The 21,589-nt window shown below is 36.8% G+C and overlaps 1 protein-coding gene across 1 annotated transcript in view; it reads right to left on the minus strand.

Annotated features, from left to right (window-relative positions):
• The window catches only part of TTC6 (tetratricopeptide repeat domain 6), a 179,795-nt gene that overhangs the window by 57,603 nt on the left and 100,603 nt on the right, over positions 1-21,589 (minus strand). The window contains exons 12-19 of the mRNA XM_012806438.2: positions 20,587-20,960; positions 14,944-15,406; positions 14,505-14,634; positions 13,467-13,639; positions 11,646-11,782; positions 7,728-7,897; positions 4,467-4,587; positions 2,713-2,863 (exon numbers count right to left, since the gene is read on the minus strand). Coding sequence (XP_012661892.2) covers positions 2,713-2,863; positions 4,467-4,587; positions 7,728-7,897; positions 11,646-11,782; positions 13,467-13,639; positions 14,505-14,634; positions 14,944-15,406; positions 20,587-20,960 — 1,719 coding nt within the window. The remainder of the gene's footprint in view (positions 1-2,712; positions 2,864-4,466; positions 4,588-7,727; positions 7,898-11,645; positions 11,783-13,466; positions 13,640-14,504; positions 14,635-14,943; positions 15,407-20,586; positions 20,961-21,589) is intronic.

The raw sequence follows: 21,589 nt of genomic DNA on the forward strand, positions 1-21,589 counted from the left end.
ATAATATATAAAGAAATACATACCCAAACGTACATAATATATAAAGAAATACATACCCAAACGTACATAATATATAAAGAAATACATACCCAAACATACATAATATATAAATGTGATTATATCGTACATTTTTGTTAGCGTTGTTTTCCATTTTTCATTTAGTTTTCCAGTGTTTCTCCCTAAACCATAAAACCTTTTTCACAAAACTATGTTAATCTGAATTAGTTGTGCCAATCTGGGGACAACAATCAACTGCCCTTGGAAATATTACAAAAGCAGCACTACACTAAGCAAAATCAATCTGGGACAACAATCAACTCTTCCTCTTACTACAATGACATGACGATGCAGAGACGAGAACGCCCAGAACCAATGCACGCAGGGAGTGGGCGGTCCCTGCGGAAATAGCATAGGGACTCTAAAGAGGGAACCCCAGAGGAGGAAGCTTTAGATTTGTTTAATCAAACTGGAGAATTTCTGTGGAACTTCAGGCCTGCTGCCTGGTAAGCTGACCCTACCCAGGTTGGTAAAAGTGATAAAATCATCCAGTTCATTTCTCTACACCTGTTGCACTAAAGATAGGTATCTATGCAGTAAGGACACTCTGGTTTGGAAGCGATGGAGATCTAGTCTCTGATCTCTATAAGCTCCCTGAGGTGCCTGAGATCAGATTCACCCTGGAGGTTGAACTTACACAGCAGGGGTATGTATATTTCTATGCACAAATGAACAAAGGTCACTTTTTATTTTATTATTATTTTTCTTTTTTTGCAGTTTTTGGCCAGGGCTGGGTTTGAACCCTCCACCTACAGCATATGGGGCCAGCGCCCTACTCCTTTAAGCCATAGATGCCACTCAACAAAGGTCACTTTTTAATTGTCTTATTTATGTGGAATTATATTGTATGCACATTCCTTTATGAATCTTGCTTTTCTTACTTAAAAATATCTCATGGAAATCCCTCCAAGTCAGCCTGCATAGTTCTATTTACTCTTTTATTTATTTACTTATTTATTTATTTATTTTTGAGACAGAGTCTCACTATGTCATCCTCGGTAGAGTGCTGTGGCATCACAGCTCACAGCAATCTCGATCTCTTGGGCTTAAGCAATTCTTTTGCTTCAGCCTCCCAAGTACAGGCACCCTCCACAATGCCCAGCTATTTTTTTGTTGCAGTTGCCATTGTTGTTTAGCTGGCCCAGGCCAGGTTTGAACCCACCTACCTTGGTGTATGTGGCTGGCGCCCTGCCCACTGAGCTATGGGCACTGAGCCTATGCTTTTATTTATTGACTCTGTCATAATCTATGGAGTGAAAATACACCACAAGTTATTCAACTGGAACAGTGTAAGGATTTTTGCCTCTCAGACCAGTCTTTGAATACATGGATATACCCTTACATCCAGCTCTCACTCTGGTGCTTTGGTTTCAACATGTGCCCAGGGGAAACTCCAGCTTCTCCAGATGGCCTCAGCTTCATCATCAGGGTTAGGTTAAGCAAAAAAGCCACACACTAGCCATCTCTTCCCCAACAGAGTTGAGAACAGTCTTCATCTGGGACAACACTGAACCTGCCCTGGGCCTTCCACCTCTCTCCCCATCAGAGTGAGGACTCTGCTGGGGACTCCAGTCACACTGGGTCTTGAGATGAAGACGTGGAGAGTGGAGCCTCCAGGCCACCCCCAGTGAGCATGTGGTGTAAGCATGAAATCAACTTCTGTTGTTTTAAGACACCTGGTGATTTTGAAGTGTTTTACCTCAGTATAGGGTAAACTGAAACCAGGATAGTCAGAGGACTTGTAGGAGACAAGGGTGGAGAGGTAATGAAGAGCCGGCTCCTGGAGGCCTTTGGCTTTTAATCTAAATACAAAAGGAACCTGTTGAAGGGATTTAAGCAAAGAAGTGAAATAATCTTACTTATGTTTTAGAAGGATAACTAAGGCTGCTGTGTTGAAAACCCATGGAAAGTGCTATTGAACAGAAGCAAAAAGCCCAGGATTACTGCTGCAGGGACCCTACTGAGGAGTGGCAGTGTCCTCCTGCACAGGGCAGTTAGCAGGGAAGTGCTGGACGGTAGGTACCCTGTTATGCAGCAGGGCAGAGACAAGAGTTAACAGAGTCCTCTGAGGAAAGGCAGATTTGGTTGGAGCAGGAGATGACTTTTATGATTTTGAATTTGTTATACTAAGGACCTACTACATTTTCAAAATTTGACTAACTTATACAACTTGTTAAAAATTAGAATTTAAAGGAAAGTATGAATGGTCAGAGTCACATTCTGTGACTGGATCCCATTCTATAAAGCCACTCACTCACCTACACACACACACACACATTGTGCCAGAGATTCCAGGTCAATAGTAGCTATGTCTAGAGAATGAAAATGCAGGTAAGTTTTCAATTTATTCTTATTCACACTCATATGAATATGTTTAATACTTTCAATAAACATATAAAGCTTTTGTAATAAGGGAAAAAAGCAGGTATAATTTTAAAATGTTAAAAACATCAAAATGCACATGTCATAAGTAGCAACTTCATAAATGGATAATTAAATAACTATATCTGCTTAACCTTTGTTATTTATAAAGACATTAACCCCTGTGATGAGCTACAGAAAATAATAAATTAACATATTACAAATTATATTAAGCAAATATCCCAAAAACTAAAACCTTTTCTTAAAGAATCAAGGTTCACAAACTTTAAATACCTTTGAAAAGGCTTCTGCTCTACAAAGATAGCTTTGAATATATGAAGGATCAAGTTTAATGGCCTCAGAAAATTGAGAAATGGCCTCAGTGTAGTTATCCAGGTACAGCAGGTGTATGAGGCCAATATTATTATAAGCCAAAACAGTAGTTCTAAATAGAATGGAGAAGGAAAATCTCGTTAAACACTTTTAATTATTCCAAATGTTCTTCAGGTGTGAATTAACTTCATGAACTACATACATCAATATATGAGTTAGTTAATTCTATATTCAAATTATAAACACCTTTATAAAATTTTGGTAGGGAATTAACATCTGCAGTGTTTGTGCTAGAAACAATTCCTGAAGTCACCTTGACTATAGGCAAAACACTACTCTTCCTTGACTTAATCTTGAGCTAATGTAAATTGTACAAGTTTCATTTTCCTCAACTCAAAAGTCTTTGCCTCAGTCTGTGTTGTACTGGTGACAAGTAACAGAGAAAGAGTAATATTCAAGAGTTTGGTGGCTTGGGTTGAAAATCCTTTCCACATAAGTACTAGCATCTGCTTTTCTGTATCAAATAAACATGATTTTTCTCTCTTAGAGTAAAATAATTTTCAGCATAGAAATGACCTTTGAAATTACCTTATTTCAAGATGAGAAAGCCACCCATTCTGTGGCCTAACCTTACCAAAGCCCAGTGCCTGTGCCTTGACACCAGGGTTCCCACCAGCCACTTTCTGACTTTTTGCAACTGAAAACTCTTTTCTTTTCCTTCCTGGCTCAAAAATGCCCAAAAGAAAACCATTGCAGTCATGACAGAGTCACGCTCCATGACTTTCCTGTGTCAAGGTCAAGGTTGACCTTTGGATGAGCTAAGGAAACCGTCTGCTGGCTGGCATGGAATCGGCATGATTAGTTACTCTTCTGACACCTTCCGTTTTAATAAATGCTTCATTGAAAAAAGGGGGAATTATTTAATTAAATTCTGTGATTTAATCAAGAAGGGGGAGTGAGGAAGGGAAGGGCTCAGAAACCCCCCCATCTAATGTATACATAGTCGGAGTACATGGTATACCTACTTGGTGGACTAAAACCCAACTCTTCCTTTTCCTAACAAGTGCAAAGAATGTAACCTACATGTTTGTACCCCTATGTTAAGCTTAAATTAAAAATAAATAAATAAACAAATAAGCAAAAAGAAAAGAAAAATTCTGTGATTCACAACTTGGCTTTTCTGACTAGCGTGTTTAACTTTTGGTATGTTTTTTTCCCCTGAACTTTATGGTCTAACGATATTGACTTTTTTCTTTTGCTTTACTCAGTAAAATGAAGTCAGAAGCTCTAAATAAACTAGAAGGTTTCCTTCCATTGAGATGTATACAGAAGTGATATGACAAGGAGAATATTTTGTCATTATTTTAAAACTTTATGATGATTTTCCAAGACCTCCAAAAGCTCTGGCCGAGCACCCCCAGACTCCTCTTAATAACTAACTTGTTGATTTGTTAGCCACATATTTTATTCTTCTCAAACCTGCAAAATTTGTAAAATTACCTCTTACAAATAAGCAAACAGGAGTTTGAAACAGGTATTATTTTAGAAGTAATCTTATTTCTAGAAGTAGTATTCTAATTCTAAGATGACTTTGTGTAATTATCTCATTTTCTACTAGGTTATCAATGGCAAGAGAAAAACCACTTTTTCTTCCATTTCACTTTTTTTTATTTTACACAAAAGTAAAATCAGTAAGTATGAAAACGAAAACATACCTTTCTAGAGAAATAACAGTTTCAAAGTCACAAATTGCCAGCAACCAAAGTTTTTGGTTTGCATACACTATGCCCCGATGTAGAAAAGAACTAAGATTTTCATAGCCATCATTTATGAGAACTAAAAAATAAATAAATAGAAAATTAAAATGTATATCTTATTAAGCTTATGAGCAACCATATCTGAGTTATATTTTTGTCTATAGCCTTCTTACTGCTTATTCTTATTTTTTTAACATTACATAAAATAGAACATATCTATGATTTTTTTCTGTTGTTTTTGTTCCGTGAGTAAAAAATAGTATTATACATAAAAATGTATTTGTTTGTTAGGAACAACGTGGCTATGGTTCACAAGCTCATCAGAGCTGGAAGAAATCCTGATGGTGATGTAGTCTAGTCCACTCACTTTACAGATGAGGAGACTGAAGTCCAAAGAAGCTCGGTACATGGTCATAATGCAAGTGAATGGCTAAGACTGGCCTAGAATATAACTCGCATCATCACAGCATTACTTCCCTTAATGGCCTGTTATTATCCAAAAAAAAAAAAAAAAAACATTGTTGCTGGCCAAGGAACAGGCATGGGGACTAGTCCAGACCAAGGCAGAAGGCCAAGGTCAGGACACACCCAAGCCAGGATGAACAGCTGCAAAGAAACTACATCAAGGCAAGCAGAACTTGGAATTAAGGCAGATGCCTTGACTATGCATGTCCCAATAACAGAAGCAAAGGGTAAAAGGAACATGCTTTTGTACCCCAGGTATCTGACTCCCATCAGCAACCAATCTGGGTGTCATCGCATGTCTCTCCCTCACCGATCGCCTCTTCACTTTCAAAATATGCCAGTGAATTAGATGGGTTTGCCACAAGGTTTTTGTTTTGTTCTTGTTTTGTTTATTAGAGATGGGGGTCTCATTCTGTCTCCTTGGCTGGGGAATAGTGGCACAGTCATAGCTCACCAAAACCTCAAACTCTTGGGCTCAATCGAACTCCCAACTCAGCCTCCCAACTCATTGGATTGGTTTCCACAAGTTGTGACAAATATCTTCTAAGCTTCTCAAGGCTATTCTGGCTTAGGAGGGAAAGTTTCACCAAAACTGTGCATAATATTCATCGTCTGGGACACAAATATTCATGGCACTAGATTTAGGGAAGTATACTTAGTCTAAGCAACAATCATACAAATTAAGTAAATACGGTTATGCATCACTTAACAATGGGGATACATTCTGAAAAGTGCGTTGTTCAGCAATTTTGTCATTGTGCAAATATCTCAGAGTATATTTACATAAACATAGATAGTAATATGTATTTTTATTTATATGTATTGTTCTTATGGAAAACTGAATGTTCCATTACCAAAACTGAATATCAATCATTCCCCCTACTTTGTCTTCAATGCCAGTATCAAATGCCAAGTATCAGGTTTCTATCTATGCTTCATTATAATCTTATGGGATCACCATCTTACATGCAATCCGGTTTGGGCCAAAGGATTACAGTCATGCAATGCTGACTGCTTAGCTCATGACATGATTGGCTGGCTAGGAAAAAGCTACAGTTTTGATGGTTGCTTTAGAAAAACAGAAAAAATTATTTTTAAGGAAAAAATATTGTAGTTACTTAACTTCTCTGTGGTTTGGTTTTCTTATCAGCAAAATATGGATGAAAATAGTACCTGCCTCCTTGCATTGTTCTGGATGTTAATTGACACACAACACACATCGCTCTTAGAACTGGTTGGCAAGTAGTGAAATGCCCAACAACTATTAGATATTATCACCTTAGAAAAATACCTTGAGGGTCCTCTTTAGTTCTAAATAATGAAACTGATTAGGCTAGCCTAGAGGAAAGGACAGAGGCCAAAATCAAGCTTTTCTGCTTTGAATAATTAAATAATGAGAATTTCAAATTATCATTTGAAGCCTGGAAAGGGGGAAGAGGAAGTGAGAAGCCCAGAACTTGGAGAAGAAAGAACTAGGAGCAAGAAGCCTTTTGAGAAGGGCCAGGGATAAAGGGATTTGGCCTGATGGCAGGTGGACAGGGCTGAGAGTGCTCAGTGAACTTACAGGGAAGGGGGCGTTGGATCTTCAAATTCAAGCTGTTTGTGATAAATGTATCCTCTGAACTCTAAAACATTCAGTAACCAATAATTGCACAACATGCCTGGGCTGATATTACCCTGGCATGAAGGAAAGGCCTGGGGGAAAGCAAAGCAGAGAGAACAGTAGCCACACGAAGCAAGTGGGTGAACAGGGAATCTAACCAAGAGCAGAAAGCAGACATGAAGATGAAGAGAGAATTGAACAGGAATCCTTAGGTATCTTTCCCAAGAATCCTTGGGAGCAGAGTGGGAGGGCACTAAATCCTTCTCTGGTGGTTGAGTTATTTTATTTGAATATTAGTGAGAAGGGTGACCTCAGAAGGCAAGTAGACTCAAAGATAATCATCTCAAGTAACAAATATCTTAGGTTTTCTTCTCCACTAAGAATCTAATTCTCTCTTAATCTCTGTATTGCCTCACGGAGAATGACGGGATTCCATAAGTTAAACACACTAGTCAGATTCCAAATTACCCTGCAATTTACCTGGGTAAATGCAGCCGTGTTTGGGGTGCTGGGCTCTGGCTAGATTTTGTCAGCAGGATAAGCTCATTCTCTACATTGGGGGCTGTTTATTAAGGGCTTATCTCATGCCTAATACTGTACGGGGCACTAAAGTGAACCAGGAATACACTGATTGAGGGTAAGGTAGAAGTATCGTTTTTAACTGCCGGCACCCACTAGCTACTGAGGATTCTCAAAGCCTATTTCTGGTTAAAGGGTCACAAACTGGATTGACAAATTTGTCAATTTGACTGTGGAGTGGGACACAGCCCACCTGGACACCATTTTAGCAAACTGACTAGGAAATAGACCTAAGTTTCCAGAAAAAGCCTAAGAACTCATTATGTAGAAAGAGGTTTCTTTGAAATCACATTCTCCCCTTACCACAGTTACTACTACTCTCTCTCTCTCTTAAAGGGCATGTTAGGAACACTTCTAGCTAAACCATTATAGTTTATAAGTACACAGTGTATACAGTATACTGTATGGATATACAAAGTATTTACATGTGTAAACATACATGATATGTGTTGATATACATATTAGTATATAGTAATACTCGTATTACATTAGTGATCCCATTCCTCACTATGAAACTGAGCTGCTGAACTTCAGATCAGATTCCCATTTCGGTGCAGTTGAAGGCAACGTACCTGAAACGCTATAATCCTGTAGCGCTCTGAGAGGGTTACATTTCCTAAACGAACAAGCTCGGTAATACAACGCTAACCAGTTATTAGGATCTAAGTGAATTGCAAAAGAAAAGTCTTGAGTTGCTTGCATATAAAGGTTCCGTTTATAATATGCTCTCCCTCGGTATATCCTAGAAAAAAAAGAATCCATTTTAACATGTGCTGCAAAATACACATTTTCTTCTTTTGGTAAACCTATTAATGACTAATTTTACATTCGAATGACAATTTGTGACTGTTTATCCTTGCTCCTCAAGAGAGTTTAGTCATGATGCCAGTAGCAAAAAGAATATGAACTTTCATAAATAAAGTACACATTATTGTATACATAATAATATACTTATAAAGTGTATTCAATATATTAATTATGTGCTTATTGATTTTATTTTGTTTCTTGCATTTATCAGGGAGGTATGTCAATAAAGTAAATATAATATTGATGTTTTTTATTATTGAGTACCCAAAACGTGTTAGGCACTCATTTATACAAAATCATTCTCTAGAACAAAATTGTTCACTAATTATTTTGGAAAAACAAAATAGTCTATTTTGCAAAAATATGCCCCCAATGAGTAAAACAAGTTATGGATTTTTTTTCTGGTACTGAAGATATCCTCCCAAAAAATGAGACTCTACTCATCCATGGAGGAAAGCTATTGCACAGCTTAGTTGTATGAGTTTGATTCTTCTCTCATTGATTCTTAACTAACTCTCAAAATTAGTGACCAATTTGAAATTGTCATTGACTATATCTACTCCTGAAAAACTCATTTTTTAATTCGTTAATAATGTGAAGTATATCAGTTTTTAGAAATGAAATAAACACGACAGTTAAGGAAATATCAGGAGGACTTAGTTTCTAGGTTGCCTGCTCTGAAGATGTTAAAATAAATCCCAGAGGAGGATAAATAAAAATTGAAGAAGGTTATTTTATGAAGGTAATGTTAATTCGGAGAAGGGAGAGAAACAGGATATTGGCAGACTGATAATGTAAGTCTGTCAAAAGCAATATCTTAAAATTTAAAATATTTTATCCTGTAAGAAATCATTTTCCTTACCTTTAAGAAATGCTTTCCTTATCTTCTAATAAATAAAAATGTTTCGTAATTACTTTTAATTCCTACTCATTGATAAAGAATATCACTAACTATTTTTCAACGTACTTATGATTCTGAACTTGAAATCTTACAGAATAAACCTTTGTAACACCCTTTGGAGCACACTGTTAAACCGTGTTAACTTCAACACACTGACTTTTACATCTTTCCTTCATTTCCACTGTTCCAATACTTCAGACCCTCATGAGCTCACACTCCCAGGTCTGGAGTGATAAGATTCAATTATCAAATAATAAATAGATCTCCTTTCTCAAAAATTTCTCTCAGTGGTTCCAAATTGCTAAAGAGATAAGGCTAAATTCTTTTAAAATGGCATGTGAGGCCCTCCATGAGAAAGAACCATCTTAAATTAACCTTATCTTTCTCCTGCAACCAATAGGATTCCTTCCTATAAGTAATGCCCAAAAAGAAATAGACAACCAAAATAGACTGATAACTAGAGAAGAAATTTGAAAGGGTTTCAGAAAGGGTTTGCCCCACAAGTGACTACAACCTGGCATAATTTCAGAGGGGAGTTATTTTGACTTTTCAACAAACAAAAAATATCCAGTACTAAAGGAGATGTTTCTAAGAGAAGACGAAAAGATTTCATGCAGAAAATAGCCAAATCCTGAAATCAAAATCTGACTAGCAAAATTAGTGACCAATCTTATTACAAAAATAGATTCAAAATCTTGAAAGAAAAGTAAAAACAAAGAAAATTCAGTACAATTTGATAATATGTTACCCCCAAATATACTGTATTTTACCATGTATAATGTACACTTGTTGTCCAAAGTTTTAGGGGAAAAATAAGGATGTGCATTATACATGCTTGAGAGCAGGCGAAGTCCAGCAGGCCTCCCAAGACTGCCACATCCTCTGACCTGGGCCCACCTAGGACGCAGGGCTCCAGTCCAGGAGGATCCAGGACCCAATGGGAGTGGGAGTGGGCGTAGTGGCCTCCACCACACACTGCAGTCAGGGAGGGGGCACTGACTGGGCTGTCAAGGCAGGCTCCAGCTGTGAACTAGATGGCATTTCCCAGCAGAAAGCCAAATACCACATGTTCTCACTTCTAAGAGAGAGCTAAGTTATGGATGTGCATGGTCATGCCAACACTGGAGATACAGAAGGGGGAGGACGGAAGGAGGGTGAGAGAGGAAAAACCACCTACTGTGCACAATGTATGCTATTCAAGTAGCAGATACTAAAAGGCTGAACTTCACCACTATACAATTCATCCATTTATTACAACACAAACCCACTTGCACCTCCTAAATCTATTGAAGTTTTAAAAAAATTAAAGAACAGCAAATTGAGTGGATTTAAAGAAGTAAATTTGAAAATATTGCAGCAAAAATTCAGTACAATTTGATACATGTTACCCCAAAATACACCATAATTTACCATGTATAATGTATACTTGTTGTCCAAAGTTTTGGACAACTGGAAATGCTGGATTTTAAATATAAATGTTTAAACATAAATGTTGGATTTTAAATCCAACTGAATGCTGGATTTTAAACATAAATACACTTAGTAGTCTCAAAACAATTCTCTCAAATTCTGATATACAGACCTTAAAAAAGCATATGTCAGTTTAAAGTATATCCTAACCGTCTACAGGGCACTTTGAATTTTCTGATAATGTTTTCATTCTTTTGTTAGCTACTTCCTTGCATTTTGCTTTCTCATTCTACAAGTAAAATAATTTCGTAATCAAGAACAACTAATTAAACATAGATATGCTAAGGTCAAAATACCTTGTCTTAAAAAACAATGTCCAAGGTTCTCTCTAAGCAGAACCCAGAGGGTTTCCCCACCTTCTGTTTTCCCTTTATTCCCCAGCCCCAACCACTGGCAAACTCTTAAACTTCTCATTTACCCAATTTCCTTGTCTGAAACATAGGAGTTTGGTTTGGGGTTTGGGGTTTTTTTTTCATGATTATTTCGGTGACAATTTAGAAACAAAATGAAACAAAGGGGCAAAATGAGTACAAACCATTTTTGCAATGACGTACAAATGACAGAAACCACTCGAGTTGAGTGATGCTCCCATGTCCTATCTCCTTCACTTTCTTGTACATTAATCAATACTATCCTTCGCCATCTCTCTTTTTCAGGAATAATTCTTCTTTTCTCATATTACTCTAACCTTAAAAAGTTTACAGTTCAGGTGAGAAGTGTTTGCTGGTTCCTTTTCTTAATTTAATTTTCAATTAAAATCAGACTGTATATATGTATGGGGCACAACACGATGATCTGATAGACGATGTGTGACACTTCAATCAAACTGATCAACACAGCCATCGCCTCACTTACTTTTTGTGGGAAGGCATTTAAAATTTACTCTTAGTTATTTTGAAATACACCCTTGCATTGTGCCCTTTCGGTGATGGCCCTCCAAAAGCCTTCCCTCCTCCCACCAATCGCCCTCCCTTCTTCCTCTCCCCTCCTCCTTGCTGGACTATATTTGTGTTTTATCTTTTGTTTTGAGTGTGTTGACTGATTCTTCAGCAAAGATGTGCAATGCACTAAGCCATTTGTTTAAATGAAACTAATCCTAAAATGTTTTAAAAGGCAGATAGACCCCTACGTTTTAACATAAAACCTTTCATACAATTTAAAAAAAAAAATGCAAGGAAGAATAACATAGGTGTTAGGAAGTACTTCAGAAATTAGCAATGTTACTAGTATTTAGGACATGCAAATGAAACAATTCTAAATTGTCACTTATGCATCTTACAATTTTTAAAATGACATCTAAAATCACTCTTACCTTGCTTGAGCATCGTGGGGAACTATATTTAACAAGCCCGTAAAATCCTGTATGGCTGCAACCCAGTTTTCATTTTCAAAATAATACATGCCACGTTTCAATAATACATCTGTTCTTTTGGGATCATAATAAATACACTATAGGGGGCAGGAAGAAGTACATAAACATCACATACTGAAAAAAGAGCTAAGAAAAGTATATAATCACATAACAAGTTAAGTGAACTACAACCACCTTTTTAAATTTAGAGTGCATAAAAGCAAACCTCTTTCTTTAAAAATTCCAAAATTTCCAGATTTGCATCTAAAAAAACATAATTTTAGAAAATCTACCCATCATCAAATTCTAGAAGGGGAATATTATCTAAGAGAAAAAACAAACAACAAATATTATACATGAAGCCAGGGCTTTTGCCCACTGAAAATTTTATGGATAAAAATTCCTAAGAGAATTGTTCAACTAAAGTGGAGTTTATCGGATCTATCATAGCATTTTATCTGAATTAAAGACATAACATATTAGACTATATCAAAGCTGATTCAATCAAATCAAATACAGATTAATAGATTATCTAACCATTAAAATGAGGGAGAGAAATGAGTTTCTATTGGCATGGTTCATTCACTTCACACTGACATACAAGGCAAAAAAGCAAATAGATTAAATAATGATATATACTCAGTTATAGACCTCTTCACCCATTGGTAGTGGAAAAGAATTGAAGCATAAAGGAGGTTAGCAAGTATTTTTAGAACAGAAAAAGAAAGGTAAATATTTTGAAACTTGTTTGACCTCAGTGTGCTAAAGTAAATCTATCTTTAAACTATTGATATCAGATGGGGGAAATAAACAGAACAGATAATCTAATAATTTCCATATCTCCAAAAGAGTTTTTTGAGAGCAGAAGTTGCAAAATATATAATATGTGCTGGTATCTTCTTCAAGCAGAAGAGGGTCAAGTAAGTGGCTAAACACCATGGAATTAAGAAACAGGACAGTCAAGAACATGAGACCTTAAATTATTTAAATAATCCCCCCTAAACTCTCGATTTTACCAACAGAAAATCTAGAGTTAGAAGTCAGCATGTCTAACTCTCAATTTTACCAACAAAAAATCTGGAGTTAGAAGTCAGGACGTCAGAGTTACCACTGTGCTCCAACAAGGGAAATATTTTATCTTGCCTCTTGCCCCCAAACAGACTTCAGCTAAAAGTTCACGTCCTCACATTATCTGACATCTCCCAACCAAACATAGATTACTCTGCCACCATCCTTATTTTCTTCACAGCACTCATCATCATTTGTAATGATACATACATGCAGTACATTACACAGTTCCCTTGTAAATAAATATTTGTGAGTGATGAATGAATGGGTGAATGAACCAGTAATCACAGCAACTCTGAGAACCAATAGGTTTCCTGTTGAAAATAATCAGTTGCTTAAGAGTTAACAGGTAGAAAATAATTTTCTCTATTGTTTAAAGGAATGAAGCAATTTTCAAAGCCTTCTTCAACCACTGATTCATGGTTTAAGAAGAGAGAGCTGAAAAAATTGAGACCCCTTCAGTGTTGTCTCAATGCCCCCACACTCACCTCTTTGATATGAATCCATTCACTCGCCAATAATTTAAAAAAAAAAATTAATGTAGTATCAATACCAATTACAATAACAAAACCTCTAGCTCCTAACCTATAATAAATTAGCTGATCATACTATAATATATGTGAAAAGACTTTCAAAAACTTGCTATACTAATTAGCATGAGAATATCATGATTTAAGATACATAAATGGCAGCCTTGCATGGGATAAAACTTACTTTAGAATAGTCATCTATGGCCAGTATTCTGTTTTCTATTTCATATATCTCAGCCCTCCTGAAATAGATATCAGCATCTGTGGGCCTGCACTTAATTGCCTGGGAATAGTTTAGAATGGCCATAGTAAAGTCTTTTTTTCCCTTGAAAATTTCTGCTTTTGACAAATAGGCCTCTAAAGAAGATTAAAAAGATAAAATCAGTGTTACAATCCTTTCATTAACTATGAACATTTTAAAAGATTGGTCTTTCTCCCGCCAAAAATGTAGCCTTAACATAATTTTCTTTATTATATTTTCTTAACAATTTTACTTAATTTTCTCATTTTAACAATGCCAAATTTACTCTAAAAGGCTAGATAAATAGTCTTTTGTGGTTAAAAGTATTTTGATTTGAATTGACAAAAATTTCCTTTTACTTTTTTGGTATGCTTAAAATGTTTCATAATCCTGTAGTCATCATAATAAAAATTTAGGTTTTGATGGCACAAAATGTTATAAATATTTAGCACACAGAGATCAACACAGGTCAAAAAACACCCATTATATTCTATGGATATATGTAAGTACTGGGATTACAAAGATGAGTATGACATTTTCACATTCCTAGAAAGTCATTTTCCAGTAGCTCACACTGGTTAGAGGATGGTACATAAGACAAAAAGTATATTTTTCATCCCACCAAGAAGACTTACGTATACAATGTCTCTAATTCAGAGATTTTGCAGTCAAGAAAAGACTTGTAAATTACTTCTATGACTAAAAACCTTTAAGTTCATATTTTTGTGAGACGTGCAGTAAGGAACCAATTTACCAAAACAAATATCAAGTGACTAACATTTCAAACCATGATGAGTATTTTGAAAACAGCATAGGATTGGATGAGCCCAAAATTAACAACATCAAGAATAAAAAATTTAAGTGAGGAAAGTCACGACCATTTTTTTAGGACTCCTAATTTATGTATCTCTACATAAATACCAATAAACAACAAAGGCCAAGGTAGAGATAGAGCACCCACTGTCTCCACAGACAACTCACCTGCATTATTCTTATCATGTTTATTTATAAAATTCAAGTCATCCAAAGCTTCATCAATTTTGTCTTGGAAAAGGTAAATGAAATGTCGATGCCAATAGGCATTGAGAAACAATGGCTCCAAGAAAATAGCCTAGAAAATATATGTATAAGTTCAAATAAAGTTGATTTGTGAAAGGAAGATATTCTATCGAATACATTTTTCAAGCACTATTGATCCCAGCGGGTTTGGATGTGCATAGCATAAAATAAAACCTCCCAATCTGACAGACAGGAACTGGTGTTATTAATATTAACTATTTGAAAATGCTAATGATCATATAATCACAATCCCGCATGCTGTACAGTCCACGTGCATTATTCAAAATCCCAGTAGAAATTACTAATTGTTCAAAGCAAGTGCCAGTGGTGAATATCACTATTTCAGTTCAATACAACTTGCCTCCTCCAGGTCATCCATGGCACTCTGTAGCTTTCCTAGTTTCCTATAAATAGCTCCACGCCTACAATATGCAAACGCAGGGTATGTTTTCTTGCTGTTTATTTCTTCAGTCAAGGTGGCCACTTCAGCTTCATAATGTTTAATGACTTCTGGAGAAAGGTTACACTCCACTGAATCACTCAGTTCTAATTTGGGGGGTTCTTTCACGACTTCCTTTGTGTCTTTAGGAGCAGGTGTTTCACTGGCTTTCTCAGGCATGGGGGCCCTCTGAGGTCTTTGCTCAGTCAGCATCCCAATGGCCCACGTCTGAGGATCACTGTCCTCTGGAATTCCACCCTTACTTTCAAGGAATTTTTCAAAATTAAAGCATGAAGGTAAGCTGGGACACCGTATTGGACGTTCATATAACGGAAGTTTGAGCAAATATTTCTTCTGTCCAGGAAGTATTCCGTGAGATGTTGATCTAATTTTCGAAAGAAGGATTTTCTTTTAATTACAGAAATATAATTATCCTGCTAATCAATAAATCGACTCAACCCTACAAAAGAATTATTCTTTCTCCATTATGGAAATAAAACCATGTGCTAATTTTATGCAGCCTAAGTCTTCTTTTGCATTCATTAATATTATGACAGTTTCTGAAGACTCTCTGCAGAGTTTATGAAAGCAAATGACTGCTTTTAAAGGTTCAGCCTCCCTAGAGTACCAAAATAATGGGGTCAAAGCTCTTTTCAGGTTTAATTCACACTCCCAACACACCACCCACTGGAGGAAGTACAACGGAGAATTAAGAAATTAACATGAGGTGAGAAAGAAAATGCTTAATTTTGTCTTGGAAAAGATAAATGAAAGGTCAGTGCCAATAGGCACTGAGAAACAATGGCTCCAAGAGAATATATGGCTCCTAGAAAATATATGTATAAATAGAGGCCAGTGTGGACATGAACTTGAGGACACGGGAAGAAGAAAGAAGCTAACTCTAAGGCAGACCACCAAATAAACACCCCAGACTTCACCCCCTCTAGTAGGCTGTCAAATTAGATAATACCTACTACGCTTTCAAATGCTACAAATCTAAGATTATTCTTCTCAAATCCTCCATTTGCAATATAGTTTTCATCCAGTAACATTTAGTGTGTGGCTGCTATTGTATTAGCCACAGTGGATGGGGTAAACATATTCTATTGCAAGAAAAGAACTTTTTTAACCTCATCACTTTATCCCTAGTGTACACTGAGAAAGATCTGGTGCTAAACACCAGGAGAATAAAAGTAGGAAAAACCGATTTCTTTCCCTTTCATTTCTTTCTTACACTCTCCTCTTTTCACGGCATTCAGTACAAGCTGCCATATGCATTCTACTTAGAGAACACTAACATCTTAATTTCCTATTTCTGCTCTTGCACTTTGTCTAATCCATTCTTTGCACGGCAGCCAACATGGGTTTTTTTCCCAAATGTAGATCAGACCATGTCACTCCCTCCAAGAGCTTCCCGTAGTACCCAGGATGAAAACCAAGCTTCTCACCATGGTCTACAAAACTCCACCCAATGAGGCCCCAGCGCAGCTCTCTGATAGCACGACCCTTGCCCCCAAGTGTGCAGTCACATCCTCCTTGAGCAAGCCTCAAGACCACTGCCCTTTCTAGCCTCCTTCTCGGTTCATCTTCCTGACCAAACGTCACCGTAGAAAGGCCCTCTGTGCCAGATAAGGCACGTTTTGTTCACACCTGTGCATTCATCTCTTCCCTTCTCCACCTTGCCCTCTGCCCTGGAGATGATCTGTACGGACCACACCCTACAATCCCTTGCTCTCTCTCTTCTCATAGAGCTTGTGCAATTAGGAATCCCAACAGGGGGAAAGAGAGAGGTAAGTCACGGCACTTATTCCTCTACTCAGTTTGGCCTCTTCAGACTTCAGAATATTCTACGTTCTCCAGTCTAATTACATATTGAGTTACATACTGAGTTATTTGAGATGAGAGGAGTATATAAGTCACAAAGAATTAATATTCCTATTGTACTTCAGTTTATTTTAACTAAAGATGACTCCTGCTTTCAAGAAAATTCTTTCCATACAACTCTTTCTTCCGGGTGCTAGTAATAACTCCCTCTCTCTAACTAAGCGGTAGAAAAATGGCTTTACTACCTTTAATCCCTGGATATCATTTGTGGTTTCCCTATACCCTGATATCTTTGTAAGTTGCCCCTTTATCATGACCCCCCAAAACTATCCTAAGCAGTCAATACTATCTGTGTACTACTGGGACCTTGACAGGTCAACTCATTGGTACCAGAGATGGATGCAGGAAACACACACATGTTAAGGGGTCTTGGATAACCTCCTTGCCAGAGTGAAATGTAATGGTGTCAAAACCACAAACAAACCCCAATGTGAGGAGGGAACAGTGTTCCAGTAGGAGGCACAGCATTGGGAGAGCAAGTAGCTCTCTAGACACTTACTCACTAGAGAATAATAATGATACCAAAAATTATGCAGTCAATTACTTCTGTCAGACCAAAGAGTGGCTGCAGTACCTATTAAATGTCTAAGCCCTCTAAACTTTGCGCAGTAAGGTAATAAAGCTAGTAGGAAAGAAATAGATGGGCAGCACCTGGTAGGGCACTGGCCCCATATACCATAGGTGGTGGGTTCAAACCTGGCCCCTGCCAAAAACCAAAAAAAAAAGGAAGAAGAAGAAGAAAAGAAAAGAAATAGGAAGCTGAAATATGTGATGTGAGCACGAGAATGAACATAAAGAGGAGAAAGTTGTGAATCTCTAAATCCCACTCATCTCCTCTTGACAGAGACTGGCTGTGGGAGTATCAGATCCTCTATCTGAGAAGCTCAGTCCTCTCCTGTATGGGCGCATTTCAACAGCTACACTATAGCATAGCTTTGTTCGCTGTAACAACCTGCCTTACTCCTCAAATTACTCAGCTGTGACTCCTGCACCTGCTCACGGAACCACAACCATCACAAGCCCTCGGCCTCCCACAAACCTCCTCTACTTAGGTGGCCTTGCTGCCCCAACCCAGCACAGCCTTGGCTAGAATACACTGGAATACTCTACATGCATTATCCTCAAACTTCAGTATGTATCAGAGACACTGGGAGACTTGTTAAAACCCAGATTTGGCCCTAACCCCCAGAGTGGCTCATTCAGTAGATCCAAGGTAGAGTTCTAGACTTTCACTTCTAACAAGTTCCCAGGTAACCCTGATGAAGGGACCACACTTTGAGAGCCACTGCTGTGCAGGAGTGTGCTTAGTCAAGCCCCTAAGCCTTGGAAAAACCAAAGAATGCACAAGTGAGGAGTCATAATACTCCTGAAAAGCCTATGGGTGCTGACCTCAGAACTGGAAGAGAATGAGAGTGGTAAGAGCAGCAAAGAAATTTGGTTCATTGATCCCAATGGGGGTAACAGAATCCTGGAGAGGCAAAATCCAGCTAAGGATGTGATGGGCACAACTACCAAAATAAACCACGGAAGTTTAACTTGCAAGATGTGTGCCAATAACTCAATGACCAGAGGTCGTTGGAGATGGGAGAGATGGGCAGCCTGCTTAAGTATTTTTCAAGCTCAGAGACCCAAGCACAGGGAAGTGTCTAAAGCAGCGGTTCTCAACCTGTGGGTCGCAATCCCTTTGTAACAATGAAAATATATCACGGCATTAGGAAGGGTGCAAGCCCCTGGTAAGAGAAACAGTGAAGCTGCAGAGGGACTGCAGACACATGGCTTCCTGCTGTGACCTAGCTGAGGAGAGTTGCATTAGCAACAACCTACAGCAAAGGGATCGATGTGAACATGATGACCTTCTGCAAGATTTAACTTGACATCTGAGTTTGTATGTGGTTCGCTTGCAACCATTGAGGGAGACCGCCAAAGATGAATATGATGAAACAAGCTTGAAGGTTGAATATAAACTGGGAAAAGGATATTTCTGAATTACCAAGTTAAGATTACTAAAAAAGAAAAAAAAAAGAGTTTAAAAGTCTCAAACGTAAGTTGATCCATAAACTTGTTGCAACACTAACCCCTATTTCATACTTACATTTATCTGGTCAATTATTTAAAGTAAGATTTTTTAAAGAAAAGACAGGAAGGCTATACTAATACCACCACTGTTTGTTTTCCTGCCCCCCACCCCCCACAAGGCAGAGGTTCATCCTAGGTTCAAGGGAAAAGGTTCAGCTCCTGTTACACCTATTTGCCCCACATACAAATGTTAACTTCAGTTACTGAAAGGAAAAGAAATCTTTTTAAATGGTGAAATTTTATACTCAAAGTGATAAAGGGTCAGCAAACAGTACGACATGCTCCAGCAGCAGTGTTTTATCCATTTCTATTCTTTATTTAGATGTCACTTAGGTCGTGTCCAAAATGGTGTCACGTGTATTATCCCTTCCAGGATGGTGAAGACTCATAAGACTTTGAAATAAGTAAATAGAACAAACATGTATAAGCAAAATTCTAGCTCTGATCTAAAATATTTGTCAACTTAGAAAAACCTACCAGAAGTCTTCTAAAGATGAGCTAATGAAAAAGCATCCAGATACTATATTTGTTGAAGGGAAAATTTAAATGTTAAGAGGTACACGAAAAACATGAATGGCATTCTCCACTATGGGTAGCCTCTATTATAACACTTAGAAACTTACTGAACACTTATAACACTGATAAAGTGTTACTCCCTACTCTTCTCAGAAACAATAAGTTGTTTCTATTCCAAAAAACAATGAACTCTTTTGCAGAACCAGCAAGACTTTATAACAACACAAATACAACATTTTTGATTCCCATATCACCATGAAAGTCTTTACTGTCCAAAGGACGTAAGTTTACTGAATTCTGTGTCATCTAAGGATATCTTCAAATACAAATTTTTAGAAATAAATCCCAGAGCTTTTTGGAAATTGTTTTCCACCATACTTTGGTTCTAAGAAGGTTAAATCCTGAACACTTAAACATGAACATATATAGAATTTCAGTTGTTTACTATTTTAAGTCCCTCCATATTTTTAAATATCCTACCTACCATTACTTCCAAGTAAGAAGAAAAATTATTTGTGTGTGTGTATCCCTAAATAAGGCATCACAACATACAAAAGATAATTTGTCTATCTAGATTTAGTACTCAATTCAGTAACTTAAAATAGTGAAGAACCAACCATCTATTTTGATTTTTGAGCGGTGGTATTTGTTTGGAGCAGGGGTTATTTTTGCTGCTAAATCACTTAAAACAAATAACTTGTCAGTTTTTTTTCCTTTCCACTGGAAGATTTCATTTACCCATCAAATTGATTTAGACTGATTTCATGTCCTTAAATCAGCTCCCCTTTCAATTATTGAACCATTCCCATAGTTATACTATGCTACATTTTTAAAAGGGGGAGGAGTTGTTCTTTAACTAAGAACTAAGAGTTTACCATATGAGTTTAACATATTTTCAGTGCTGAAGAAAATAATATCTTCAGTGAATGAGATTATAGCCAAAACCATAATATATTTCTGAAACTATAAGAAATATAGTTTAGCGTATTTTCAGTGCTGAAGAAAGTAATATCTTCAGTGAATAGATTATAGCCAAAACCATAATATATTTCTTAAACTATAAAAATATATATGTTGCTTAAACAAGACCTTTTAAGAGCTTTTGGAGGCTTGGATAATTCTTCATACACAATTGCAAATTTTTGGAATTTCAATCCTTTCTTCCATTTCATCTTTGTTTTCTTGGGATAGACAATGTAACTGATGCCAGCTTGTCTCGATGCTTCAATGAGCGAGAGGGAGAGATGTCTTATATATTGTTTGTCCTGAATATTCTCTAAGATGACATCTATATCTTCTTTCACGGAAATAAGCTCTTCAGCTTTGCGCTGCTTAGAGAGCTGGCGCTCCAGCTCCTTTGCCTTCTGAAACATCACCTCTTTCATGCTGCTTCTCATGTCATACTTGATTTCTGGGAGAGCTATGCTCTCCTTCTTCCAAATGTCAATTGCAGATTTTGCTCTCTTAATAAAGAAGCAAAAAGATAGGAAAAATATAAGATCAGTTTGGTTACCATACATTTAAGATTAATTCAGTTACAATTACCATACATATAGTTTGGTCACGGTATTAAAAAATTTTAAGGCATCTTATACTCTTAAAGTTATTCAAAAGTCAACTTATATAGTTAATAATGAGTTAGTTAAAGCAAAGTACAATAATACTGTTGGTCATATGACAACATAGGCATTGAAAAACACCGTACAGTAGATAGGCATTCTGATTTTATGTATTTTAATTCAAAGGGTGCTGTCTTCAAATCCAAATAAAGTCCATGCTCTATTTTGATATCTAATGCAAATAGGGAAAAGCTATTAAAATCCCTTAAATGAAATTAAAATCAATTTGAGTCTATTTTAAAAATCAATTGAGAAATATTGACTTCATTGACTTTCTGTATAATACCATTGAAATATTCTCTACAATAACTTTCAATTCAATATTCATAAGCTTAAATAATAGAATCCCAGCTTATTACAGTATTTATTTTATCTAATAATTTAGAGAATGAAATTAATTTTTAATAATACTATCATTATTTAACATTATAACACAATTTTTCATAATTATACATTAATACTTGAAACTTTAA

The sequence above is a fragment of the Otolemur garnettii genome, unplaced genomic scaffold (genome assembly GCF_000181295.1).
Source record: "Otolemur garnettii isolate 467f Iridium unplaced genomic scaffold, OtoGar3 scaffold00052, whole genome shotgun sequence".
Lineage (NCBI taxonomy): Eukaryota > Metazoa > Chordata > Mammalia > Primates > Galagidae > Otolemur > Otolemur garnettii.